Source organism: Colletes latitarsis, chromosome 13 (assembly GCF_051014445.1).
Source record: "Colletes latitarsis isolate SP2378_abdomen chromosome 13, iyColLati1, whole genome shotgun sequence".
NCBI lineage: Eukaryota > Metazoa > Arthropoda > Insecta > Hymenoptera > Colletidae > Colletes > Colletes latitarsis.
Genome location: NC_135146.1, coordinates 12,602,975 through 12,623,022, shown reverse-complemented (window position 1 = coordinate 12,623,022; position 20,048 = coordinate 12,602,975). Strand labels below are relative to the sequence as shown.

Below are 20,048 nucleotides of genomic sequence, written 5' to 3'. Positions count from 1 at the left end.
ACGAAAACTCTAGCGTTTTTAATTAATACTGCTAATTACAAAATATATATTAGTTTAAATTTGTTAAAAATTATACTCTTTCGTGGATCATAAAGAATATTTCAAGAACAAGGTTTAATAATACTTTTATAGTTTACTTCGCGAAGATATTTTTCTATAGGAGAAAATATTATATTAATTATATTTAGTAGTTGCATGATAACACTTATCAACTAAATATTAATTAGAATTTATAAAAAAAAATGCCCCGAGAAAAAAAGATTAAAAACAACTTAAAAAGGAAGCTAATCTTACAAAGATATTCTCCAGAGGAAGACATACTAGTACAATCACTATAAATTATACTTGAAAGTCGTGTGACGACATTTATCAATGAATTATTCATCCGAATTGTTAAAATAAATTACTTGAAGAAAAGGATAGCTAAAGAAACAGAAGTCGTCCACATAACGAAGAGATAATTTCACGACAAAAGTGTTTATTCGATATCACTGTACAGTTTTCCTTCGGTCACGAGTTACCTCCAACAGTGTGCGCGTGTGGCATCACACCAATGATGAATCATTTTGGTAACAAAAATGTTCAATAGTGTACTACTTCATCGATATTAATGCGATAGATACGGGTACAGTGCGTATATGGGTATATCATATGCAGGGTATGAAGGCTGTTTAGTTCTTTTTTAATAAACTTTCAATTAATGTTCTTATTCGTTCAATTACACTGAATTATAACAATGTGTGAATTACGGCTACATGAGACCCCAGCAGACCATGAAATGATTAAAAATGAATCGATTGAAGGGATCCGAGGAGGTCTTTGGACGGTTCTGGATCGATAACCGACAATATTTCTGGTTCGTACCGCCTAAATACCTCGTCGAGCCGGGTACTCTAGTATCTCTAATGATTTCATGGTACTCCCGAGTACCAATGACAGCTCCTGCCGTTCCCCCTGAGAGCCAGAAGATGCTGTCTTGGCAATGACGCACTAAAACTATCGGCAATTATGCGATTTCCGGTGACTTAGAACGCGAACAAGAGCAGGAAGGCCATCATAAGACAGAAGAGACCCATGGCCTCGGACAGGGCGAAACCCAAAATGGCGTACGAGAATAATTGCTGCTTCAGGGATGGATTCCTGGCGTAACCGATGATTAAAGAACCGAACACCGATCCAATTCCGGCACCTAAAATCAGATTACGCTTTTCACCTTTCTGCAAACTAGAGAAACTATTAATTTATAACTGGTTAACACATTGATTGCCATGCCAGACATGTGGGCTCAAAGAAATTTACATGGTTTTAAGCAATATTTCTTTATAACGATGAATAACATAGACGAATCAACACTTTTGGTTCCATAAATTTCTATAATATAGAATTAAGTAGTATTCAATTGTCAGAGAACAAAAATTTCACAGGTTTAATTTGGCAGTTAATGCGTTACGTGATTAATTTATAACGCAAATTGTAATTATAACATTACTGTGATTGGGAAGCTTGGCTGAGGAGCGGGACTAGAGGGCAAACAGTATGAGGAATGCTATCAGCAGACAAAAGAGTCCTGCTGCCTCTGATAATGCAAAACCAAGGATTGCATAACTAAAACATTGTTGTTTCAGGGATGGATTACGAGTATAACCAATTATTAGGGACCCAAAAATCAAACCAATACCAACCCCTGAAATTGGAAGAATAGGTAGGTAATTGTGAATTATTGTAATACATATAAGGATAAGATGTGGATAGGTTGCAACGAGTTTTGTTAAATAGTGATTATCTGCGCACGCACCAGATCCAGCTACGCCAACGGTGGCTGCTCCAGCACCAATAAACTTTGCAGCCGAGTCAATGTCCCGACTGATTGTGGATGTTTGGAAATTACGCACAAACGGCGACTGCGCAAAATAATTAGCAATGGAGAATGCAAATAATTTTTTGGAACGATTATACAATAATTAAATATACGATAAAATATAAAATTTTGTATATTTGTTGGTCTCATTAAGTTTAAAAGTAATTTAAATATTGCATTATACATTGAATTGTTTCCACATAGAAGATAAAAGCCTTATGTAACTTCTATTATTAGTTTTTAATATTTAATCGATATTTTATTTGTCAATTTAATAAAAAAAAGAAACTTATGTTTTTCAATTGCTGTTACCAACTGTCAAACATCTCTTTGTTATTTAATTGTTGTAGACTGGAAAAGACAGAAATTATAAAGATGTCTAAGTTTAGAAATAATTCCAATATTAATTATTTCTGCATGGTAGATTAAATTGTGACTTATATAACATCTATTATTAGTTTTGCACATTTAATTGATATTTCAGTATTCTTAGTTTTCATGAAAAATGAGACTCATTATATCTTGCCATTGTTATTATCAAGTTACACCAACTAATTGTCATTCAATTTCTTTTGCCTTTTTCAATTTTCCTCTCTCACAACCAGACTAATTTACCAGAAAACCACTACCAAACCTTTTCAATCATCTTACTAGACTTTTAAACCCTGAAGAAACAAATATAGGCCGCACCTAAATCAATAACAAAATTACATTCTCCAAACATCCAAAATTTATTCCAATTTTTCCTAATTAACCATTATCTCCTGTAATTCATTAGACATTTCCAACAACCCATTACAAGCGCTACGTATTTAATCACTATAGTCTAATCAACATATAAAATTCACAAATATCGGTACATTTTTATTATTTTCATGTAAATAAACTTCTAGAACATCAACTTTGTAACTTTCAAAAACATTTTTACTCAAATTCGATAAAAGTAAATTCTGAAACATGTGGGTACTGACCCATTTTCATAATTCATATGAATGACCAGCATTTCCCTACAATAAACCTAGAAAATATCAATTTTACGACACATTCGAAAACATTTCTACTCGAATTCGATAAAACTGAATTCACCTTAGGTCACATTTTCCCGAATTTTTTAATTTCCACGAAGAACTGTTATGAGAATAAAGCCGGTTATGTAACCTTCTGGGGGAAGAGGTTATGCAATGGATACTCACGATACTGACTGGGCTCTGGATCTGATTCTGTTGTAAAGACTGACTCTGATTGACCACGGCGCTGCTCAGCGGTCGGATGTAATTCTTGGTTCCTGAGACCAACTGAAAAAATCATACGGAAGAAAAAAAATAGTTATATAATTATGAATGAAAAGAAACTTAAAAGTTAGAAATTTTACTCACGGTCGACCTGGCGAGGGGTGCGATGAATCGAGTGCAAGCGTACATGGTGACGTTTGTGTGGTCGCTAAGCGATTACCCTGAAAACGACGAGGCCACCTAAATAATTAAAACCTAATCTCTGCCAAGCTTAGGATTACGTAACACGTCCAACCTAAATCCTTACAGCCTCGATACTCAAACAAAACCCGTGTTAAAAATTACCAAATGTTGTAAGAACGATTATCCACGTTATCGAAGGAATAAGTAACTAGAATCCGAGAAAGGCATAAAATGGCTACTACTCGTGTTCAGTGGTCTCGTTTGGTTTTTAAAGTATTGGAAATCATGAACGATTATTTCGTTATAATCGTGATTTTTCTAGGAACCGAGCAAAGAATCGACGGATTTTATTTTATTTTAAACAGGATTCCGGATTTAAAGGCGGACCAGACTCACCAGAGAGTGTCGAAGAGCCGGCCTTTGGAATGTTGAATTGGTGAGTGACTAGTGAACTGAACCGCCTATCCCGAAAGAAACGAACCGACTTCCGTGCTACGACCTATTCGCCACTTCCAACCCACCCGATTATCACCGACTTCGCGTATCGACCAACCGAACTTACCCGAACGACATTTCGTCCGCAGTCGCTGATCGATTCTACTATTATGTGTTTCCGGAAATGTACGAAGAATATTCAACTGTAATTATTTTGATTAAAAAAAATTGGGAAACTTAAGTTTTTTAGTTTTCTTTCAAGATTTGACGAGAAATACGGTATTTTTTGTGAAATTGTACACGAATATAGACACTTATTTGACTCTCCTATTGTACCTGGGAATTTAAAGCAAAACTAGTACCAATGACTGGCCAAAAAATACTAAGATGGGGTACTATTGATTGTGAAAATTTTAGTTATTTTTTAGCTTTCCTTTGTACTGTTTTTAAGTTGCATCGATTACTTCAATTATCAACAACTTGGAACTTTTGTATGTAATAAATGGATTATATTATTATTTAGTATAGTTATTTTTGTATTCGACTTCCATATCCCTATATGGAGACATAAGTTTCGTAGTTCGTTGGAAATGATTTTTACTAAAAGAATTGTTATCGTCATTTATTAAAAATATAACAGAAATGTTAATAAATAAATGTAATATTGATTTTGAGAATGTGATTCACAATAATACCTAATATTAGCATCAAATTATATTTACCTTAATTAAGTATTGTCTAAAGCATTATTTTATTAATAAACAGTTTGTAATGCTAATATAACTAAACAAAACTAAAAGAAACGTTAAGTATAAATTATTAAATATATATCTGATATGTCAGTTTGCCAAGAATGAAAGTTGATAAATGAAGTTTAAAATAAAATTTATTTGTGTTGCTTAAATATAATATTCTATAGTATTTAAAGCGATTCACATGTCATTTGTTACTATTTTGCTTATGTTGTAAATACTGCAAGTTGTTTTCGTGTTCTAATATTACAGTGGCATTGTGGATTTGAAAAAACCGTTTCCCATGCTCGAAAGTTGCAATCATAATGGCACAGGCCGGAGCAACTTTCACTACTCTTGGAATTAATCCTGTGAATAGCCCCCTTACCCCATTTTGACAGTAAATTTTTCTTATCGTGTTCCAAGTCCCACTACTATGCCCAGGTTTATCTGCAAATAATTTTTTAACAATAGAATAACTTCGCTTAAAAATTCGTAATTTGCTACAAGTAAGTGGTACCTGAATAGATTTCTTTTTCGCCCATTTCTATCTGCGTATGAGTTTTTACAACGTCGAAGGGGATCGTTACAAGTGCAGCCATCTATAAAATTAACAGTAGATCGCTTGTTTGACAAATTTATTAACTCCACAAACGAAATTAACCCCTTGCATTATTTTCACGAGTCAGACTCGTGATTAAAATTTCTCGAATAACTCGAGTGTGACTCGTAATCGACATTTCGAGTCGAACTCGTAAATATCGATATTCCGTCGATCGACATATCGTGTTTCAAATTCCGATATTAGGGCTTGTTTCGATCAATTGGGCGTAAGGGCTCGGTTTTTTCCGAATTTCAGCGTAATAAAAGGGGTTAACAAAATAAAATCATTTTAAAATTTAAATTTCTTTTTGTCAATTTTTAACGTCGAACATAATTATTAAGGAAATGTATTTTAAATATAAAAATTAAGTGCTTTGATACTAAAATATTGAAATCAGTTTGTAGACGATTCGATAATATTGCAGATGAAGTTATTGAATATTTATTAATAAAAATACTTACAGATCCGGCAATAGCACCAGCCGCAAGATTGAAAGTAAAAGATTGATTTGATCCACCAAATTTTTGTTTAATAGTTTCGTAATTTAACCAGTAAATTGCACTAAAAGGTACGTCTCGTAAAAGAGTGCTACTTAAACCCATCCATAATCCAAAAACACCATTATTTTTCATAACGGTTTTCAATGCTTGCATAATTTCTGAAAGCAAAGTTTGTTATAAATTGTACAGTACAGAAATAATTCGAAGTAATGAAGATTAGAATAAGGAAATACCTGCGTAACTTAATTTCTGCGACTGCATTTTAGTCCTAATTAATTCTAATGGGCTTACTAGAGTTGCAGCCCAGATACGAGCTATGGCTCCAGCCACCATGGGAATCCAGAACGGTTGCTCCGTAACAGGCCTAACCATTACATTCTTTAATTGTCTATTATATGTATCCTATCGGAACAGAAATAATATTAAAACTCAAAAAGAGATGCAAATGGAAAATTCAATGGGAAATTTTACATTTTATTTACCTTAAAGTACAACCTTAATTGTTCGTACGAAACGAAATATACTATAGTTGCAGGTACTGCTAGGACCAGAGTAGGACTTAGACCACTCCATAAGGAAAGGATTCCTTCGTTTTTGCCAATTTTCATCATGGCATCCTTTAAACAGGAAATAATGACAAAATACAATTGAATTAGCGATTAACTTGTAACTTAATTTTACGCATTTTAAAACGTACCACCGTGCCAGTAAATTTTCCATTTCCCTTGGCCCACGGTGGCCCTTTCCCATTTAGACACGGACACAAATGATCCATCAAACCATTGCAATAAAGGAAACACTTGTTGGAAAGCATAGCTTTCTGCTGCGCTTGAAGTCGAATCTTGACCACATCCAAAGGTGTAACTAAAATAAAGAAAAAAATATGATGTTATTATTACATCATCAATTTGTTACCAACTACACCTTTGACATTGTTTGAAACGCGTATACAAGTTCTTAAATGATTTATACAAAATGTAAATATAGATTACATTGTTTACAATCACGTTAGATATTTCATCATCAATTCACTCACCAATGAGAGACGTGATGAATGCACCAGTGCACGAAGCCACAATTTGCTGGTATGGTTTGATCCTGAATCTAGGATCATCCAGATCCACGTCCAGTGGTATATTATTCAGCTTATTCATTTTTTATTTTCATTAGATATCTACGGTAAGAAATTTCGTTTTCGCGTTTAATGCCATACTTCCTTATCAATGATCCCCATAATCGTTCTAAAGATTAGGGTACGTCGCACGTGCGCATACTAAATAATAACATTCCCATCGATTCATGAATTATGAATGATTTTAACAATATCAACCACCTATGAAAATGACAAACGATTACTATTATTTAACGATGATTATCTTTTTCGAGAAAACATATCCAACAAATCGAAATGATCGCAATAGAATATTGAAATTGTGAAATAATTAAACTACGAATGATCTACTATTTACAGAAAACTTACGTTTGTTTAGTTTCATTTGCTACGAGATTCCAAATATATTTTTCTATATAATTGCAATCTTGAGCAACTCTGGGTTAACATCGAGTACGAACCGGCCCCTAACAAACCGAAAAATAACATTACACTGCTTATCGAATCATTTATATTACGTTTCTATGATAAGAAAATATGTAGAGTGTGAACTATAATATGTTCGTATTATACCGCCAGAGGACATCGTTAGTTTATTCTAGCAAGTTGTTCAAATATAAAAATATCCACAGTGTGCGAGGAACGCAACACGCGACGTATTTTTCGGTTTCACGTTTTTATTTAATAGAGTTAGAAATGTGTAAAACATTCCTTATATTTATATTAATCAAAAACCAAAATCACAGTACATATTTCCCATGCTTTTTATCTACATTTTCCTCTACCTTAAGTTCTTTAACCATTTTTCGTACAAATAATTTGTTACAAACGATTATTGATCCATAGCTTGCTCTTTTTCTGGAATTAATTTATGAAATTTTAGAATTTAATACTATAGGGATCCTACTACTTTTTAGTCGTTAAAATCTCTGTTTATAGATTGTGCCAGGTATTCCAGGTGTAGAAAAGTGGTTGAAGAACTTAATTAGATATTAATTAAACTCGAGTAATATTTGGAGCAGTTATAAGGGATTATAATACTTTAGAATTGATAAAAATTAAGAAATTAATGGTAAAGGTAGAGGAGAATGTATCGTCCTTCGACGAGAAGAAGGCACACTGTGTTTATATCCCCACTCTTGCTGCAGCCCGCTGATTGGCTGTTTCGTCACCGTTTTCGATCAGTGAGTCAGCAGACAGCAACAAGAGTGGGGGTGTAAACACGTTGTGCCTTCTTCTCATGGAAGAATGGTAAATAAAAAGCATGGAAAATATGTACAATGATTTTGATTTTTCATTAATATAAATATAAGGAATGTTTTACACATTTCTAACTCCCTTAAATGAAAACATGCTTCGAAATTTTGATGCCTCGATAATGGTTTTGATGTTAATATTCTAAACAATTCTCCGACTTAATCTATGTCTGAAATTGTCATGAGTCAAAGGTCGTTTTATAAATTAAAAAGTTTACGTCGTTGTTTGAGAAGGAAAATCGAAAATGGCTGAAAAAGGGGCCCATTTAACTGGAACCACGTTTATAAAACCTTCTATATTCGAAATAGTGGCTCAAGAATCCTTTGCCTCGACCGTTGAACCGGCTTTTAAAAAAATTCTATCGGTAGGTTAGGTTCTTTAACAATATTATTTGTCCTTGAAAATTAAATTTTTACATACTTTAAGACTCGTAAAAGATTATTTAAATAAACTGCATTGCCTCTCTTAAAAAGCAAAAAAATAAATTTAAAAAATAATTTTATCAAAAAGGTATAATAATTATTAATTAAACAATGTTTTAGTTTATCGTATCGTTCAATCCTACGAGATACAAACATCTTCTTAGATGGTCCGACGAAGGTTATTTAATTTTCAATATAATTCTCCAACGATACTATTTAAAAAAATTTTGTAAGTAATTACTCTTGTCCGTACAAATACAAACTACCAAACAGTGAAAATATATTTCTTTCTCAGCTGCTTCCTTCTCTGAAGCATTTTACGGTTTGAAACGTGTAGGAGTAATAAATTCCAAGATCAAAAATAATTTATCAAACCGGCAAAAGACACTGTCCCTGACATTGATAGTTTTATTTCCTTATTTGAAGAATAAGCTTTCAAACCTAAGTCGCCGCTACAAACTCGAAGAAATCGACGGCTGTGCCCCACAGAACGTAAATATTATTCTATAGAACTTCATTTCAAAGAAATTGGTTCATTAACATTGAAATTAATATTTTCTCACAGAAATGGGAAAAGCTCTATCGTAGCGGCGTTGTTAAAGGTTCTTTAATGGCCTTCGTAGCATACGAATTTATAGTTTTATACAATTATATACTGTATGTTGCTGGGAAATCAATGCACCAATCGCCGCATCTGAAACTATTATCCGTTACTTTGACCTACGCAGACGCACAATCCATAATCAGTGTTTCGGATCTGTTAAAGAAGATTCGAAACAATTCTTTTGGTATTAGCGATAGCATAGATATTCTTCAGCGTACGGTGACTACGTCTTTGGAATTCGGAGCATTCTTTCTCCAGTTCTTGTTCTGGTGGACACAAGAACATTTCAATACCAATTTAGTTACATTGCCGATTCCACCACCGCCTAACGTAAGAAAACTATCGATTCTTCTGTAATTGGAAGCACAGGAAATATTATTAATTTTACATTATTATTGTCAGATTTTGGAAACAGCTAGGCAATTTAAAGGCAAATGTCCAATTTGTTGTAAACCACTCAGAATTCATACAGTACTTTCTGTCTCTGGGTATGTACCAATATAAAAAAATATAAGAGAGTTTGAGTTTAATTACAGTTGGTTAAATGTTACTACTTTTCAGTTATGCGTTCTGCTATCAGTGTATTGTTCCTGTAATACGAGAAACTGGACAATGTCCCGTGACAAAATATCCTGCTAAAGAAGATGATTTAATACGTTTGTATTTAGATTAAACGATATTGTTGATTATATAAATCTACTGGAGAACAAACAGTTCAAATAATAAAAATCCACCTGTTAACTTAACTGTTATACATTTCTTCAATGAATTCGTAATAGTTTAGCAAAGATGGGTACAAAGAAAAGTCTGTCGCCAGTAGGATAAAAATATTGGTATATTTTTGTGTTGTATATCATGACGAAACTTTCAATATCAATCTCGATTCACGGAAAGAAAACATATGGTACGGATTGGCAAAGTACCTTAATCGAACGAGCAAACATTTACAGGTACTATTCCTCTATATTACAGAAAATACTGATTATGGCCGAAGCACTTTTCAATTAGCATCCAATAATACAATCGCGTACGCGAATCACAGACAACGGCGCCAGGAAGTCCAGTTATAACACTCGCACCAGATTTTTGGTCAGAAACCTTACAAAACATAATATATATATTCGATACCGAATATTATATACGTTAGACATTCTCTAAGATAAAGAATGATTCGTAAAATAAAAGAGCAACCTGCAAAGACTAACAATTTTTATTTTCCATACGATCAAACGGATCAGTGTTCGAGTAACTGTTAACGTTAATTTAGTTACAACATATGACACTTTTCAATAGCCACAGAGCTTTCAAAACGCGGGAAATACTTTTACTCTCGACATCAAATGAATTTTAAACGATAGAAAATATTCAAATATTTACTTGGAAAATTCGAGAATATACCGGGTTCAGAGTATTCTTGAGAGTTACAGATCGTAGGAATATCTTTTGACTGTATTTGATTATTTCTTCCAATAAAAAAATAGTATTTCAGTATTTTAAAAATGCCTAGGAACGTTTATTTACTTATTCGTTTTATATCGTAACTAACGAATCGACAAACTGTATAGGTTTGTTGTATAAACATACTTGAAAAGCCCTATAAGAACGATATATCTCGAACACTGAGTTCTCTATCGAATCGATAGGGAAGATTATCGCAAAAGCCGCAATCAACGCATAAAGATTCTATCGCTCTAATCGAACTATATCGTAGCGTGTTAGTTATGTTTCATGGCATAAGAAATCGATAAAAATCACTTTACATCTATACACAAATTTCTTAAAAAACAATCCCGTCGTACTCATACATTGGTCTAATTTTTATTTACAAATCCATTTGGATTTGTTTAATTTACCATGCAACCGGTAGGTAACCTCAATAGCTTTTAATTTCCTTTTGTTCAAAGCCAAACCAATGCATGACTACGTATAGTATTTACCGTTATCAGACTTTTAAAACAATCTACGTTCAGTTGAAATTTTTCTTTTTTCTTCGCAGTCCGTAGAGAAATCGATTATACCTTACGCAATTTGGAAACTCTCGAACTGTCGAAACTATCGAACTAATCGAATCGAACTATTTCCTCTTGCACAATTTTCTCGAGTTGTTTGACTAGACTGCGGCTTGGACAAACATTTCAGTAGATTCTAGTCGTAGGCACATTGGATATTTGAGAGTATTGACATTTGTGACATGCGTTATATTACTAATTTTCTATAATTGACGAATCCTTGTTATTCGTTTGTTTCGAAACCTACAAAAGCATTAAGAAATCCATGCAAACACCGAGGTTCAACTGACAAATAAAGTTCTCTAATATGCATCTGTATTTCGAAACAATTTCGAATCGATAAAACCTTACGAAGAATCGCAATATCGATACTTTCAATAATCGCTTACTTCTATGTAACCATTAATACCTAGCGATTCTAGTCTTAATTTTGATTTTTGCGTACTTTGTGTAAAAGTCTCGAGTTGTATTAAATTCAGTAAACAACGCGAGATGGGTAAAAATAAAACAGGCATAAAATCAAGTAAAAAGGAAAGTTTGCGTGATTATCGTTGAACGCTGAGATTTAGAAACGTTAGTATGAAAATCGAAACCATTATGAAGCAAAAATATACATCTTTGCGTAAGTTTCAGTATTCTACACAATTACGCGATGGATAAGTTTCGTATCCGATCGCAGAACATTGCTTTGTTTCTTCTAGCGTCCACTGAATGTCTCAGTTTCTCGAGAGTGCACGGAACTATAACTCCTCAAAGAATGCAACTCTCGCCTTGGTAGATCCAGACTTCACTTTTTTCAATGTACTATACTTGTTCTCACCTAGTCGCACTTGTTCTTCGTGCAATTGATCCAGTTCGCACTGTTTCTCGCCGACCTTCATCACTTCTATTTCGGTGCGCAGCTCTCTGAGCTGTTCTTGCAAGTGTTTGCTCTTCTCCCAATAGTCAACCCGCTCCTTTTCTATTTCCAGCGACAGCTGGTCAACGTCTCCGTCAGCAATCAAATCGTACGAAGTCAAATCGGTTGGCAAGGGCTCGGTGTCCAGGTGCAGAGTCTGCAGATCTGCCTGCAAATCCGATGGGAGCACTTGCGTCGAAGGAAACAGATTTGGCACGGGCTATGACAAACAAAATCATCGTTAAACGAGTCTAAAACACAGATGGACGAAACCTTATTAGAACAATAGATTTTGTTCGTCTCTGGAACGTGGATATTTACAGCTATCGTAGCGGTGTAAGCATTTCTGCTGAGGAACTCGAGCAATTTCTCTTTCGCTTCCTTCTCTGCGATGCGTGCTCGTAACAATTCGTCTTTCAGCTTTTCAGCTTCCGCGGCTCTTCTCTCGGACTCTTGCACCAATCTTTCGGTCAATAATTCCGCTTCTCTAGTTTTCCGTTCGAGATGAACCTTCTCCTCCTCGGTTTTCATATTGTTCAATCGTATACGAGTGATTTCCTGTTCAGCCTCTGAAGCTTTCTGACTCAACAGCATCGCTTCCTCTTCGGCTACTCGACTTTTTTCAGCCAGGAGGTCCGCAGTCTCTTCCGACCGTCTCTGAAATGTGTTTAATATTTAGCTACAGAATTTTAACGATAGACATTTGACGATAGATATTGTCTTACGAGGGCTTCGTTCGCTAGACGAATCTCTTCCTGATATTGGAGAAGTCGCTGCTCCATAGCTGCTTTTTCTCTTTCGGCCGCCTCTCTGAGTTGCTTCTCTCGGGCCAGCTTATTTCTTTCGATTTGTCTCCTAATTGCCACATTAACAATTTATCGTAAAGAAATCTCGAGAGTTTGAAAGAGATAATTACCTGGATTTTTCCTCTTTCGCCTGTGCCTTCATTTGCTGGACTTCCATAGAGTCAGGCTTGCGTCTCCTCATGAAAAGATCGTGGTTGCCGATGCACAGGTCCAGGATCTTCAACAAATGATTACTCGTCACGTTCAACCTTAAAGTTACCAAACCCTTTAAGTGTTTACCAGTTTGTTCATGCGAACTTTCTGCGAGAAGAACACGAAGTTTGGCGAGGTCTTCTCCACAGGCTTAATCACGAACTTCTTGTCATCGAAACTGATGTGCCGTATTTCAGACCAGGTGAACGTAGTTTTTGGCGCCAGTTTGTTTTCCTTTTCGTAGATATTTAATCCGAGGGCAGTGACTCCGAGCCAAAGGTCGGTTTCTTTCTTGTTCTGAAATTCGATGTATCGATCGAAGATATCGCGACAAAGAGAGTTTGACCGTGTTTACATCGTTTTAAAATACTTACGCTAATGGGGAAATAATTGACGCCGTACATGTCGAGGTCCTGAGCAATCTTAAGATACTCCATCTCAGCTTCGTCTCTGGACATCCCGCGATGGTCAGCGTACCAAATTTTTATCCTATCTTCCCACATTTCAGAAGTCATTTGGTATTGATCTATAACTCTTTGTGGTAACAAAGCTTCGCTCGCTAGCATTCCTGGCCGATACGAAACTTCATCGTAGTCCCCATACTGACATAATTATACACAGTAGAATTTCATTTATTAAATAATCTAGTCGGATTAATTAAAATTCTATAACTTTGAAAATATATTTGTTGGAATAATCTGAAACACAGTTTATTATTGTGAAGTAAAATTAATGGAAAGTTCACCTTTGCTTGGACTGCATAAGAAGCTAGCAGTACGGATGCTTCGGGTGGACAATAAATATCCATAGAAAGGATGGCCTGTTTTACTTGAAGGAAGAATAAATGTTGAGTTACTTCCTGAACTAACTCTTCCGCAACATCTTCCGGATAAAACTTTGCCAAGAACATGAAAGGTGTTGTTGGTTGTTGGGAAATGCACTGATCTTGCACTGAAAAATTGATTGGTTTGACTGAATAACTGCTTGGTTTTCACGAATGTACGAATGAACTGTTCCAAGATGCTAAACAACTGCTAAACAGCAATCTCCTAAGCAAAGAAACACGTCATACATTAACAGTAAGAAAATCCTAATATACCTTTCTTGTCCAACTTCAACCAGGATATGAATCCTTTGGCATCTTCGTACTGGAGTCCAAAATACCATGTTTCTCTTAATCCTATTGTGCGGCAGACTAAATCGAATAAATCCCTTCCCGTTGATCGCCACTATTAATAAGAACACGTTTAAAAACCAGACGTTCTAACAATAATTTCGACAGTGTGGAAACTTTGAAACGGAAAACTAACCTCCAAACTGAACTCTAGTTCAGCGTCCAAGGTACAGACTTTAACGGGGAAAGATTTTCCAGACTTTTTCCTTCGAAACGGTGGCATTTTACTCCTCATTATGTTCACTCAACATCACGAAAGACAAGGTAATCAATATCGCAAAAAATAGAAGAAAAAAAATTAAAGCTCCTAAGAATATCGTCGGGACTCGGTTCGGGTTGATATGTTTATTATTTACTCTTTGTATTATCAGAAATGAATCGTATGATAGATAACCTTACCTACGCATTCGCAGCATATTGACCAAATACATTGAAACGCGTAATTAAAATTTCACTCGTTCGATCCTCGTGAGTGACCATAACAATTTTGGCTGAAACCCTCTTCATCGGATCATCGTGTCGGTCGTTTTTTCGAGACTTTATTTCTAAAGCAACAAACGAAAAAGGGCGGAAAAAAGACAATGGGCCCAGAACCCTGCGAGAAGTGTTTCGAAACAGTTTACTTCAACGATTCTCGGTAATCTCGGTCGATCTACGAACAAAACTTTGCTTTTAACCGTGACTACGCTGTCGACATAGACATTCTAACGTTTAGTTTTCGAATCTACAACATCCATTCATTCAACGTGGTTTCTTCTTTCCGATTACTTTCAAATTAAAAGAAGAATGAAGAAGTATCGTAAACTACAGAATATGATTATACATCCTAGACTACTACGATCTAATGTGGGAATTTATAGTTAGAATGAATGTAAATGTTTACATTTAGTACATCTCTAAGCTGTATTTAGTTTCAAGTCCGTCAAACATTACGAGTGTGTTGCAAATCTAGAAATATGCATATCATATGGCGCGAATATAGGCATGGAATAGCGAGACTCGGAGATTTTATAGGCAGCGAAATCTGGAAGGCCTTGTACATTGTAATGATATTTATATAAAGTAGGGAAGGCTGAAATTTACCGGATTAAGAATTATTAAAATATTTTTACAGAGTCTAGATTCTAAAAATCACAATTTAAACTTTAGGAATGTGTGAGATTAAAAGTTACGTGTGTTAAAAAATGCATTATTTTACGGATTACATGGCCGCCATATTGGTTTTGCTACTGTGTTACTGATACCTGGTAACGTTGATGCCTGTAAAGCAATGTTCACGATGTTGTATTCCACTCTATGATTTAAGAAGTAATTAAAATAGAATACTCAAATATTTACACTTGTGCATTTAAAATTGTTATAATAATCGAGTACAGTTAAATCGTTGTAAACTTTGGTTCTTCAGAGAAGTAGATCGCAGCATTGTAAGATGGCGGCAGTATACGCAACTGGTCGCACAGATAGTACATTTATTTCGTGAAATTCCACGGGCCAAAAGTGGCAGCGTGTGTCTCCTGTCGTTCCTAACGACGATTTAACGTGTGTATGATCAGTGTTTTCCGAGACCTTCTCTTTCTTTTTATTTGCCTGCTTGTCGCATATCGTAGTGAGCTCTTTCCAGTGCACTTGTTCGAAAAGAAGTCGCGAGTGTCCATGCGAGAACACACGATTCGCAGCGTTTCGAACGTTTACGTCGATCGAGGCGGTGGCGGCAGCAAGTGCAGCAATATTTGGGTGCGGTGACAGTTTAGTGTGTTCGTTGACAAAGAAAGGGAAAACAGCTGAGCTCGCGAGACAGGGGTGTCACCGGAAAGCCCAGCCAGAAAGGAACAGAGGCATACGCGACAGACGTGACAACGAAAAAGGTTACACGACTCGCGACACAGACACGCAACGAGCACACGTAAAAACCAAAAAGAAAAACACTTGAAGAGAGACCCAAGTCTCGAGCGGGTGCGTGCAAGAACCGCGATTTTTCTCGCGCCGGGTAAAACCGTAATTTTTTTCGCCGCCATATTTGTGTCGCTGTCATATGCAACCTGTTGTTTTCGGTGTATCCTCGTGTTGTCGCTGAGATCGCCGGACGTATGCATACAGGGAAACGCCAAACGCGGGAGTTCGCTTAACTCAACATTGGCGAGAGGAGAACCGTCAACGTGGAGATTTATCATCAGGATGAACGGGTGAGTAAATCGCACATGGGTGTTATCGATGTGTTCGTGTGGCGGCCGTGTGTGTTCCGCGGAAGAAAGGGAAAAAGTACAGGGTGTGTAGCTGAGCGAAATGAGGAGAGGAAACCGGGAGAGTAACGGAGAAAGAGAAGAATCGATCTGTGCAACGTGCAGAGAGGCGAACGATGTTGCGAACGACGAGAGTGGAATGGAGCGCGAGCGAGAGAGAGATCGGTAGCTAGTGAGAGCAAGTTAAATGCACACGACTACCTCGAGCAGGCGCTCTTTAAAACTCGCCTTTTCGTTTTCCCTTCGTCTTATAACGTTGCACACTTTTCTACACTTTCATTTGCCCTCGTGTTGGTACGTACACGTGCGCACAGCCCCATGTCGCTCACGGCTTCTTTGCTTCTGCGTGCCGGCGTCCATGTGACTGCTCGTCGGACTGGCGTACGCTGCGTGGCGCGTGCTACCCCCACTCTTCACGCTTTTCGATGATAATCATTACAGTCCGTTCACACGAGACGGTTTCTCGGCCGATTCGATCATTTTACTGAGTCGGTAATACAGTGGTGGACGAAAGTATAAACAATTATAACACACGGAATAATTGTTTATATCAATTTTCCTTTGCACGTAAAATTCGAATGAAAAATATAGAAATTAATGTTTATCGCGGTTATAAAAGTATGGTTAATTTTCAGTCCCTGGAAAGGCACAAGCTGAGCTACGACTTTTTTATTTTTTGTTAGTGAGACCTTTACTAATATAATTTGTGAGGTTTTCCTTGTTAAAATAAGATCAAACATTTGCGTGTTTTGTCTTATTTTAATCGGGGAAATCTCATCAATACACCGATAAAAGTTTCATTAACCCGCGAGAGTGTAAATTGCATTGGTACCGAAGAGCTTGTGGAGTCAACTGCTTCGTAAAGGGCTGGGTAAGTATTCAAGCAATGTAATTACGTTCTTTAAATTTGTACAATATTTACACGTATAGAAGAAGATGGGGTAAGAGGATACAGCTAAGGAGTAACGCGTAACACGTGTGGTCTCTAGCGCTGGTAATTTTCGACTGACGTTCTTTATCGCGTGCATAACGTAGTGTTTGGCGGTTTCTTGTAAGCTACGTTTCATCTTACCCCAATTTTCTCCCCCCGAAAATCGGAGATGCTCGAAAAATCGAGGTCTCAGTTTTAAATTAGACGTCTCGATTTAACTCCGTGCCTGGAATGACGAAATCTCGCAGAGTTGCGCGCATGCGCGGCCAGTCCCATTTCTTTCTCTTGGTGAAACCGGTGGAATGACGTTTCGGGTCAAGCTGGACACTTCATTTTTGATTACACGAACGTGGCCAGATAGAAAGGGGCGCCGTGACAATAGCGTGAAAGGTAGAGAGAGACGTTTCCATGGCATGAATGCTTGGTAATTGCTACTAGAGGGACATCGTGCTTCGTGCCAGGGAATCCCTGCGTCTCTTCGACCTCTGTTCCTCTCTGTCACGCTGGTCCCGTATTCGACGCCATTTCTCCTCCTCTCTCCCTTTCTCATCGACAAAATTGGCCCCGAAGCCCCGGATGGGTGCATTACCAATGCATCGTTGCGCATCCGTCGATTGAACTTTTGATGTCGCCTCAAACCAGTCGCGTCCCCCATCGTCGTTCAGCATTTATATCGATGAATACGATGCCGTGTCCCAACGTGCACTGACTCGTGTCAATCGCGTTCGCATCGATCTCTTTTTTTTTTCCTTCCTATTTTTTTCTCTTTTTCTAACCCGATGGCCATCGCGATTTTTCGTTCGGGACCTCCTCTGTTTCTTCCCCTCCGATTCGCGATGACAATACAAAAAATAATAATAAAAAAAGGAACATCGATCATTTTAAGTGCGCACTCCCGACGAAATGGACGACGACAATGCGCTCGAAATGTTCGAGACGAGAATTAGCTACTATCCGGAGGGCACTGTTTCGAACTATTCCGCGCGCGAGCTTTCTTACGCTCGTTTTTGCGGGATATTCACGCACAATGGAGAACAAAATGACGCGCTTCTGTTTGAATACGAACAATCGACGCCCGAAAAATTGTTTCGCTAAAAGGTGGGAACGTTGTGGGGTTCCATGGCTTCCTGTGCTTGCCGCTAGAGGGACCATACCTCTCGCAAGCACTAGATACTATATACAGGGAGCCATCCCTAGGAAAAATTTTAATGGCAGATACTAGAGACCAAAATAAGACGAAAATCAAGAATATCATTTTCTTGACTGAGACTTCGTTAAAAAGTTATTCAAAAATGAAATTAAAAAATTTCAAATCATACTAAAAAAATTATATTTAGTTACAGGGGTCAATTACAATCATTTTTTGTCATTAGACATACCCTCGAAATCCTAACCATTTTCGAGAAAAAAATTCGAGTAGGTGTCAAGTAGTTGGAAAAATTAAAAAATTTCAAATCGTTTTAAAAAAATTATATTCAGTTGCAGGGGTCAATTATAATCATTTTTGGTTATTAGGCATACACCCGAAATCCTACCTACTTTTGAGAAAAAAATTCGAAAAGGTGTGAAATTTTTCGACGAAAAAAAAAATTTTCAAATTGTTTTAAAAAAATTATTTTCAGTTGCAGGGGTCAATTACAATCATTTTTGGTCATTAGACATACCCTCGAATTCCTACGCATTTTCGAGAAAAAAATTCCTTACCGAAAATATAATTCCTGGCCAGAAATGTTTGCCCAAAATCTCATGTGAATCTTTAAAATGTCATAACTTCTGAACGGATTGACGGATTTTAATGTTTAAAAAAGCAAACTACGCGTATTTTACTAGAGAATATGTAGAAATCGTAAAAATATTCGAAAAGTTGACCCTTGTCCCTGCAAAATGAGAAAAACCCCATAAAAGTGGTCCAATTTTCAAACAGCCATAACTCCTACAATTGTGAATATATTTCAATGAAACTTTTTTCTAAAGTAGAGCTCACGGGTACCTACAAAAAAGTATTAGACAACTTTTCTGTAGGACGTCAAATAAAATTATTAAAAATGAAAAACTAATTTTTAAGAAAAATCGACAAGGGGGTAGGTGCCTAAATTTTTCGGTGACAAAAAATTGTGTCAAATCATTCTAAAAAAATTATTTTTGATTACTGGGATCGATTAGAATCATTTTTGGTGAATACATATACCCCCGAATTTCTACGCGTTTTCGAGAAAAAAATTCGATTAGGTGAAATTTTTCTGCGAAAAAAAAAAATTTCAAATCATTCTGGAAAAATTATTTTCGGTTGCAGGAGTCAATTGCAATCATTTTTGGTGATTAGACATACCCCCGAATATCTACGCGTTTTCGAGAAAAAAATTCGATTAGGTGACATTTTTCGGCGAAATTGAAAAGTTTCAAATCATTTTGAAAAAATTATTTTCGGCTGCAGGAGGCAATTGCAATCATTTTTGGTGATTAGACATACCCCCGAATATCTACGCGTTTTCGAGAAAAAAATTCGATTAGGTGAAATTTTTCGGCGAAAAAAAAAAATTTCAAATCATTCTGGAAAAATTATTTTCGGTTGCGGGAACCAATTACAATTATTTTTGGTCAACATACACACCCCCGAAATTCTACGCATTTTCGAGAAAAAAATTCATTAAGGGCAGAACTTTAAACGTCAATAACTTTTTAACGAAGCCTCCATCAACAAATTAGTATTCTTGATTTTCGTCTTATTTTGGCCTCTAGAATCTCCCATTAAAATTTTTCCCATGGTTAGCCTAACACTCTGTATACTCTCAACCAACTCTCAGTATCCTATCGTTTAAGATATGGTCTCTCCCTATCCTTTTCTTACCACCTCTTCCACT

At 36.3% G+C, this 20,048-nt stretch overlaps 5 protein-coding genes across 9 annotated transcripts in view; 2 read left to right on the top strand and 3 right to left on the bottom strand.

Annotated features, from left to right (window-relative positions):
- Positions 1 to 458: 458 nt before the first annotated feature.
- Positions 459 to 3,825, bottom strand: Atpsync (ATP synthase, subunit C). Of its 2 annotated transcripts, XM_076780664.1 has the most exons (5): positions 3,670 to 3,825; positions 3,235 to 3,311; positions 3,052 to 3,153; positions 1,796 to 1,901; positions 459 to 1,189 (listed from the first exon to the last, which is right to left on the bottom strand). In XM_076780664.1, the coding sequence occupies exons 2-5, from the start codon at positions 3,277 to 3,279 to the stop codon at positions 1,026 to 1,028; spliced, it is 417 nt and encodes a 138-aa protein (XP_076636779.1). In that variant the 5' UTR covers positions 3,280 to 3,311; positions 3,670 to 3,825; the 3' UTR covers positions 459 to 1,025. The 2 variants fall into 2 exon arrangements, with proteins under 2 accessions (XP_076636779.1, XP_076636780.1); XM_076780665.1 differs by lacking the exon at positions 3,670 to 3,825 and having other exon boundaries at positions 3,235 to 3,411.
- A 751-nt stretch (positions 3,826 to 4,576) lies between these two features.
- LOC143349288 (mitochondrial glutathione transporter SLC25A40) lies at positions 4,577 to 7,176 on the bottom strand. Of its 2 annotated transcripts, none has more exons than XM_076780414.1 (8): positions 7,024 to 7,176; positions 6,580 to 6,717; positions 6,241 to 6,407; positions 6,026 to 6,160; positions 5,777 to 5,945; positions 5,505 to 5,701; positions 4,960 to 5,041; positions 4,577 to 4,889 (listed from the first exon to the last, which is right to left on the bottom strand). In XM_076780414.1, the coding sequence occupies exons 2-8, from the start codon at positions 6,695 to 6,697 to the stop codon at positions 4,648 to 4,650; spliced, it is 1,110 nt and encodes a 369-aa protein (XP_076636529.1). In that variant the 5' UTR covers positions 6,698 to 6,717; positions 7,024 to 7,176; the 3' UTR covers positions 4,577 to 4,647. The 2 variants fall into 2 exon arrangements, with proteins under 2 accessions (XP_076636529.1, XP_076636528.1); XM_076780413.1 differs by having other exon boundaries at positions 6,580 to 6,876; positions 7,024 to 7,173.
- Positions 7,177 to 7,869: 693 nt separating this feature from the next.
- On the top strand, positions 7,870 to 9,705 carry Pex12 (peroxisomal biogenesis factor 12). Its single transcript, XM_076780661.1, has 6 exons — positions 7,870 to 8,275; positions 8,454 to 8,562; positions 8,629 to 8,825; positions 8,899 to 9,267; positions 9,340 to 9,425; positions 9,499 to 9,705. The coding sequence occupies exons 1-6, from the start codon at positions 8,156 to 8,158 to the stop codon at positions 9,608 to 9,610; spliced, it is 993 nt and encodes a 330-aa protein (XP_076636776.1). The 5' UTR covers positions 7,870 to 8,155; the 3' UTR covers positions 9,611 to 9,705.
- Positions 9,706 to 9,770: 65 nt separating this feature from the next.
- On the bottom strand, positions 9,771 to 15,099 carry Mer (ezrin/radixin/moesin family protein merlin). 2 transcript variants are annotated; one of them, XM_076780655.1, is made up of 10 exons: positions 14,416 to 15,099; positions 14,153 to 14,222; positions 13,942 to 14,071; positions 13,588 to 13,793; positions 13,217 to 13,444; positions 12,930 to 13,139; positions 12,761 to 12,867; positions 12,570 to 12,699; positions 12,166 to 12,501; positions 9,771 to 12,064 (listed from the first exon to the last, which is right to left on the bottom strand). In XM_076780655.1, exons 1-10 carry the CDS (start codon positions 14,445 to 14,447, stop codon positions 11,687 to 11,689), a joined length of 1,827 nt encoding a protein of 608 aa, XP_076636770.1. In that variant the 5' UTR covers positions 14,448 to 15,099; the 3' UTR covers positions 9,771 to 11,686. The 2 variants fall into 2 exon arrangements, with proteins under 2 accessions (XP_076636770.1, XP_076636771.1); XM_076780656.1 differs by having other exon boundaries at positions 14,153 to 15,097.
- Positions 15,100 to 15,282: 183 nt separating this feature from the next.
- Heph (polypyrimidine tract-binding protein 1 heph) overlaps positions 15,283 to 20,048 on the top strand; it is a 710,257-nt gene continuing 705,491 nt past the window's right edge. For both annotated transcript variants that reach the window (XM_076780654.1, XM_076780652.1), the window contains exon 1: positions 15,283 to 16,199. The gene's annotated coding sequence lies outside the window, so the exon portion shown is untranslated. The remainder of the gene's footprint in view (positions 16,200 to 20,048) is intronic.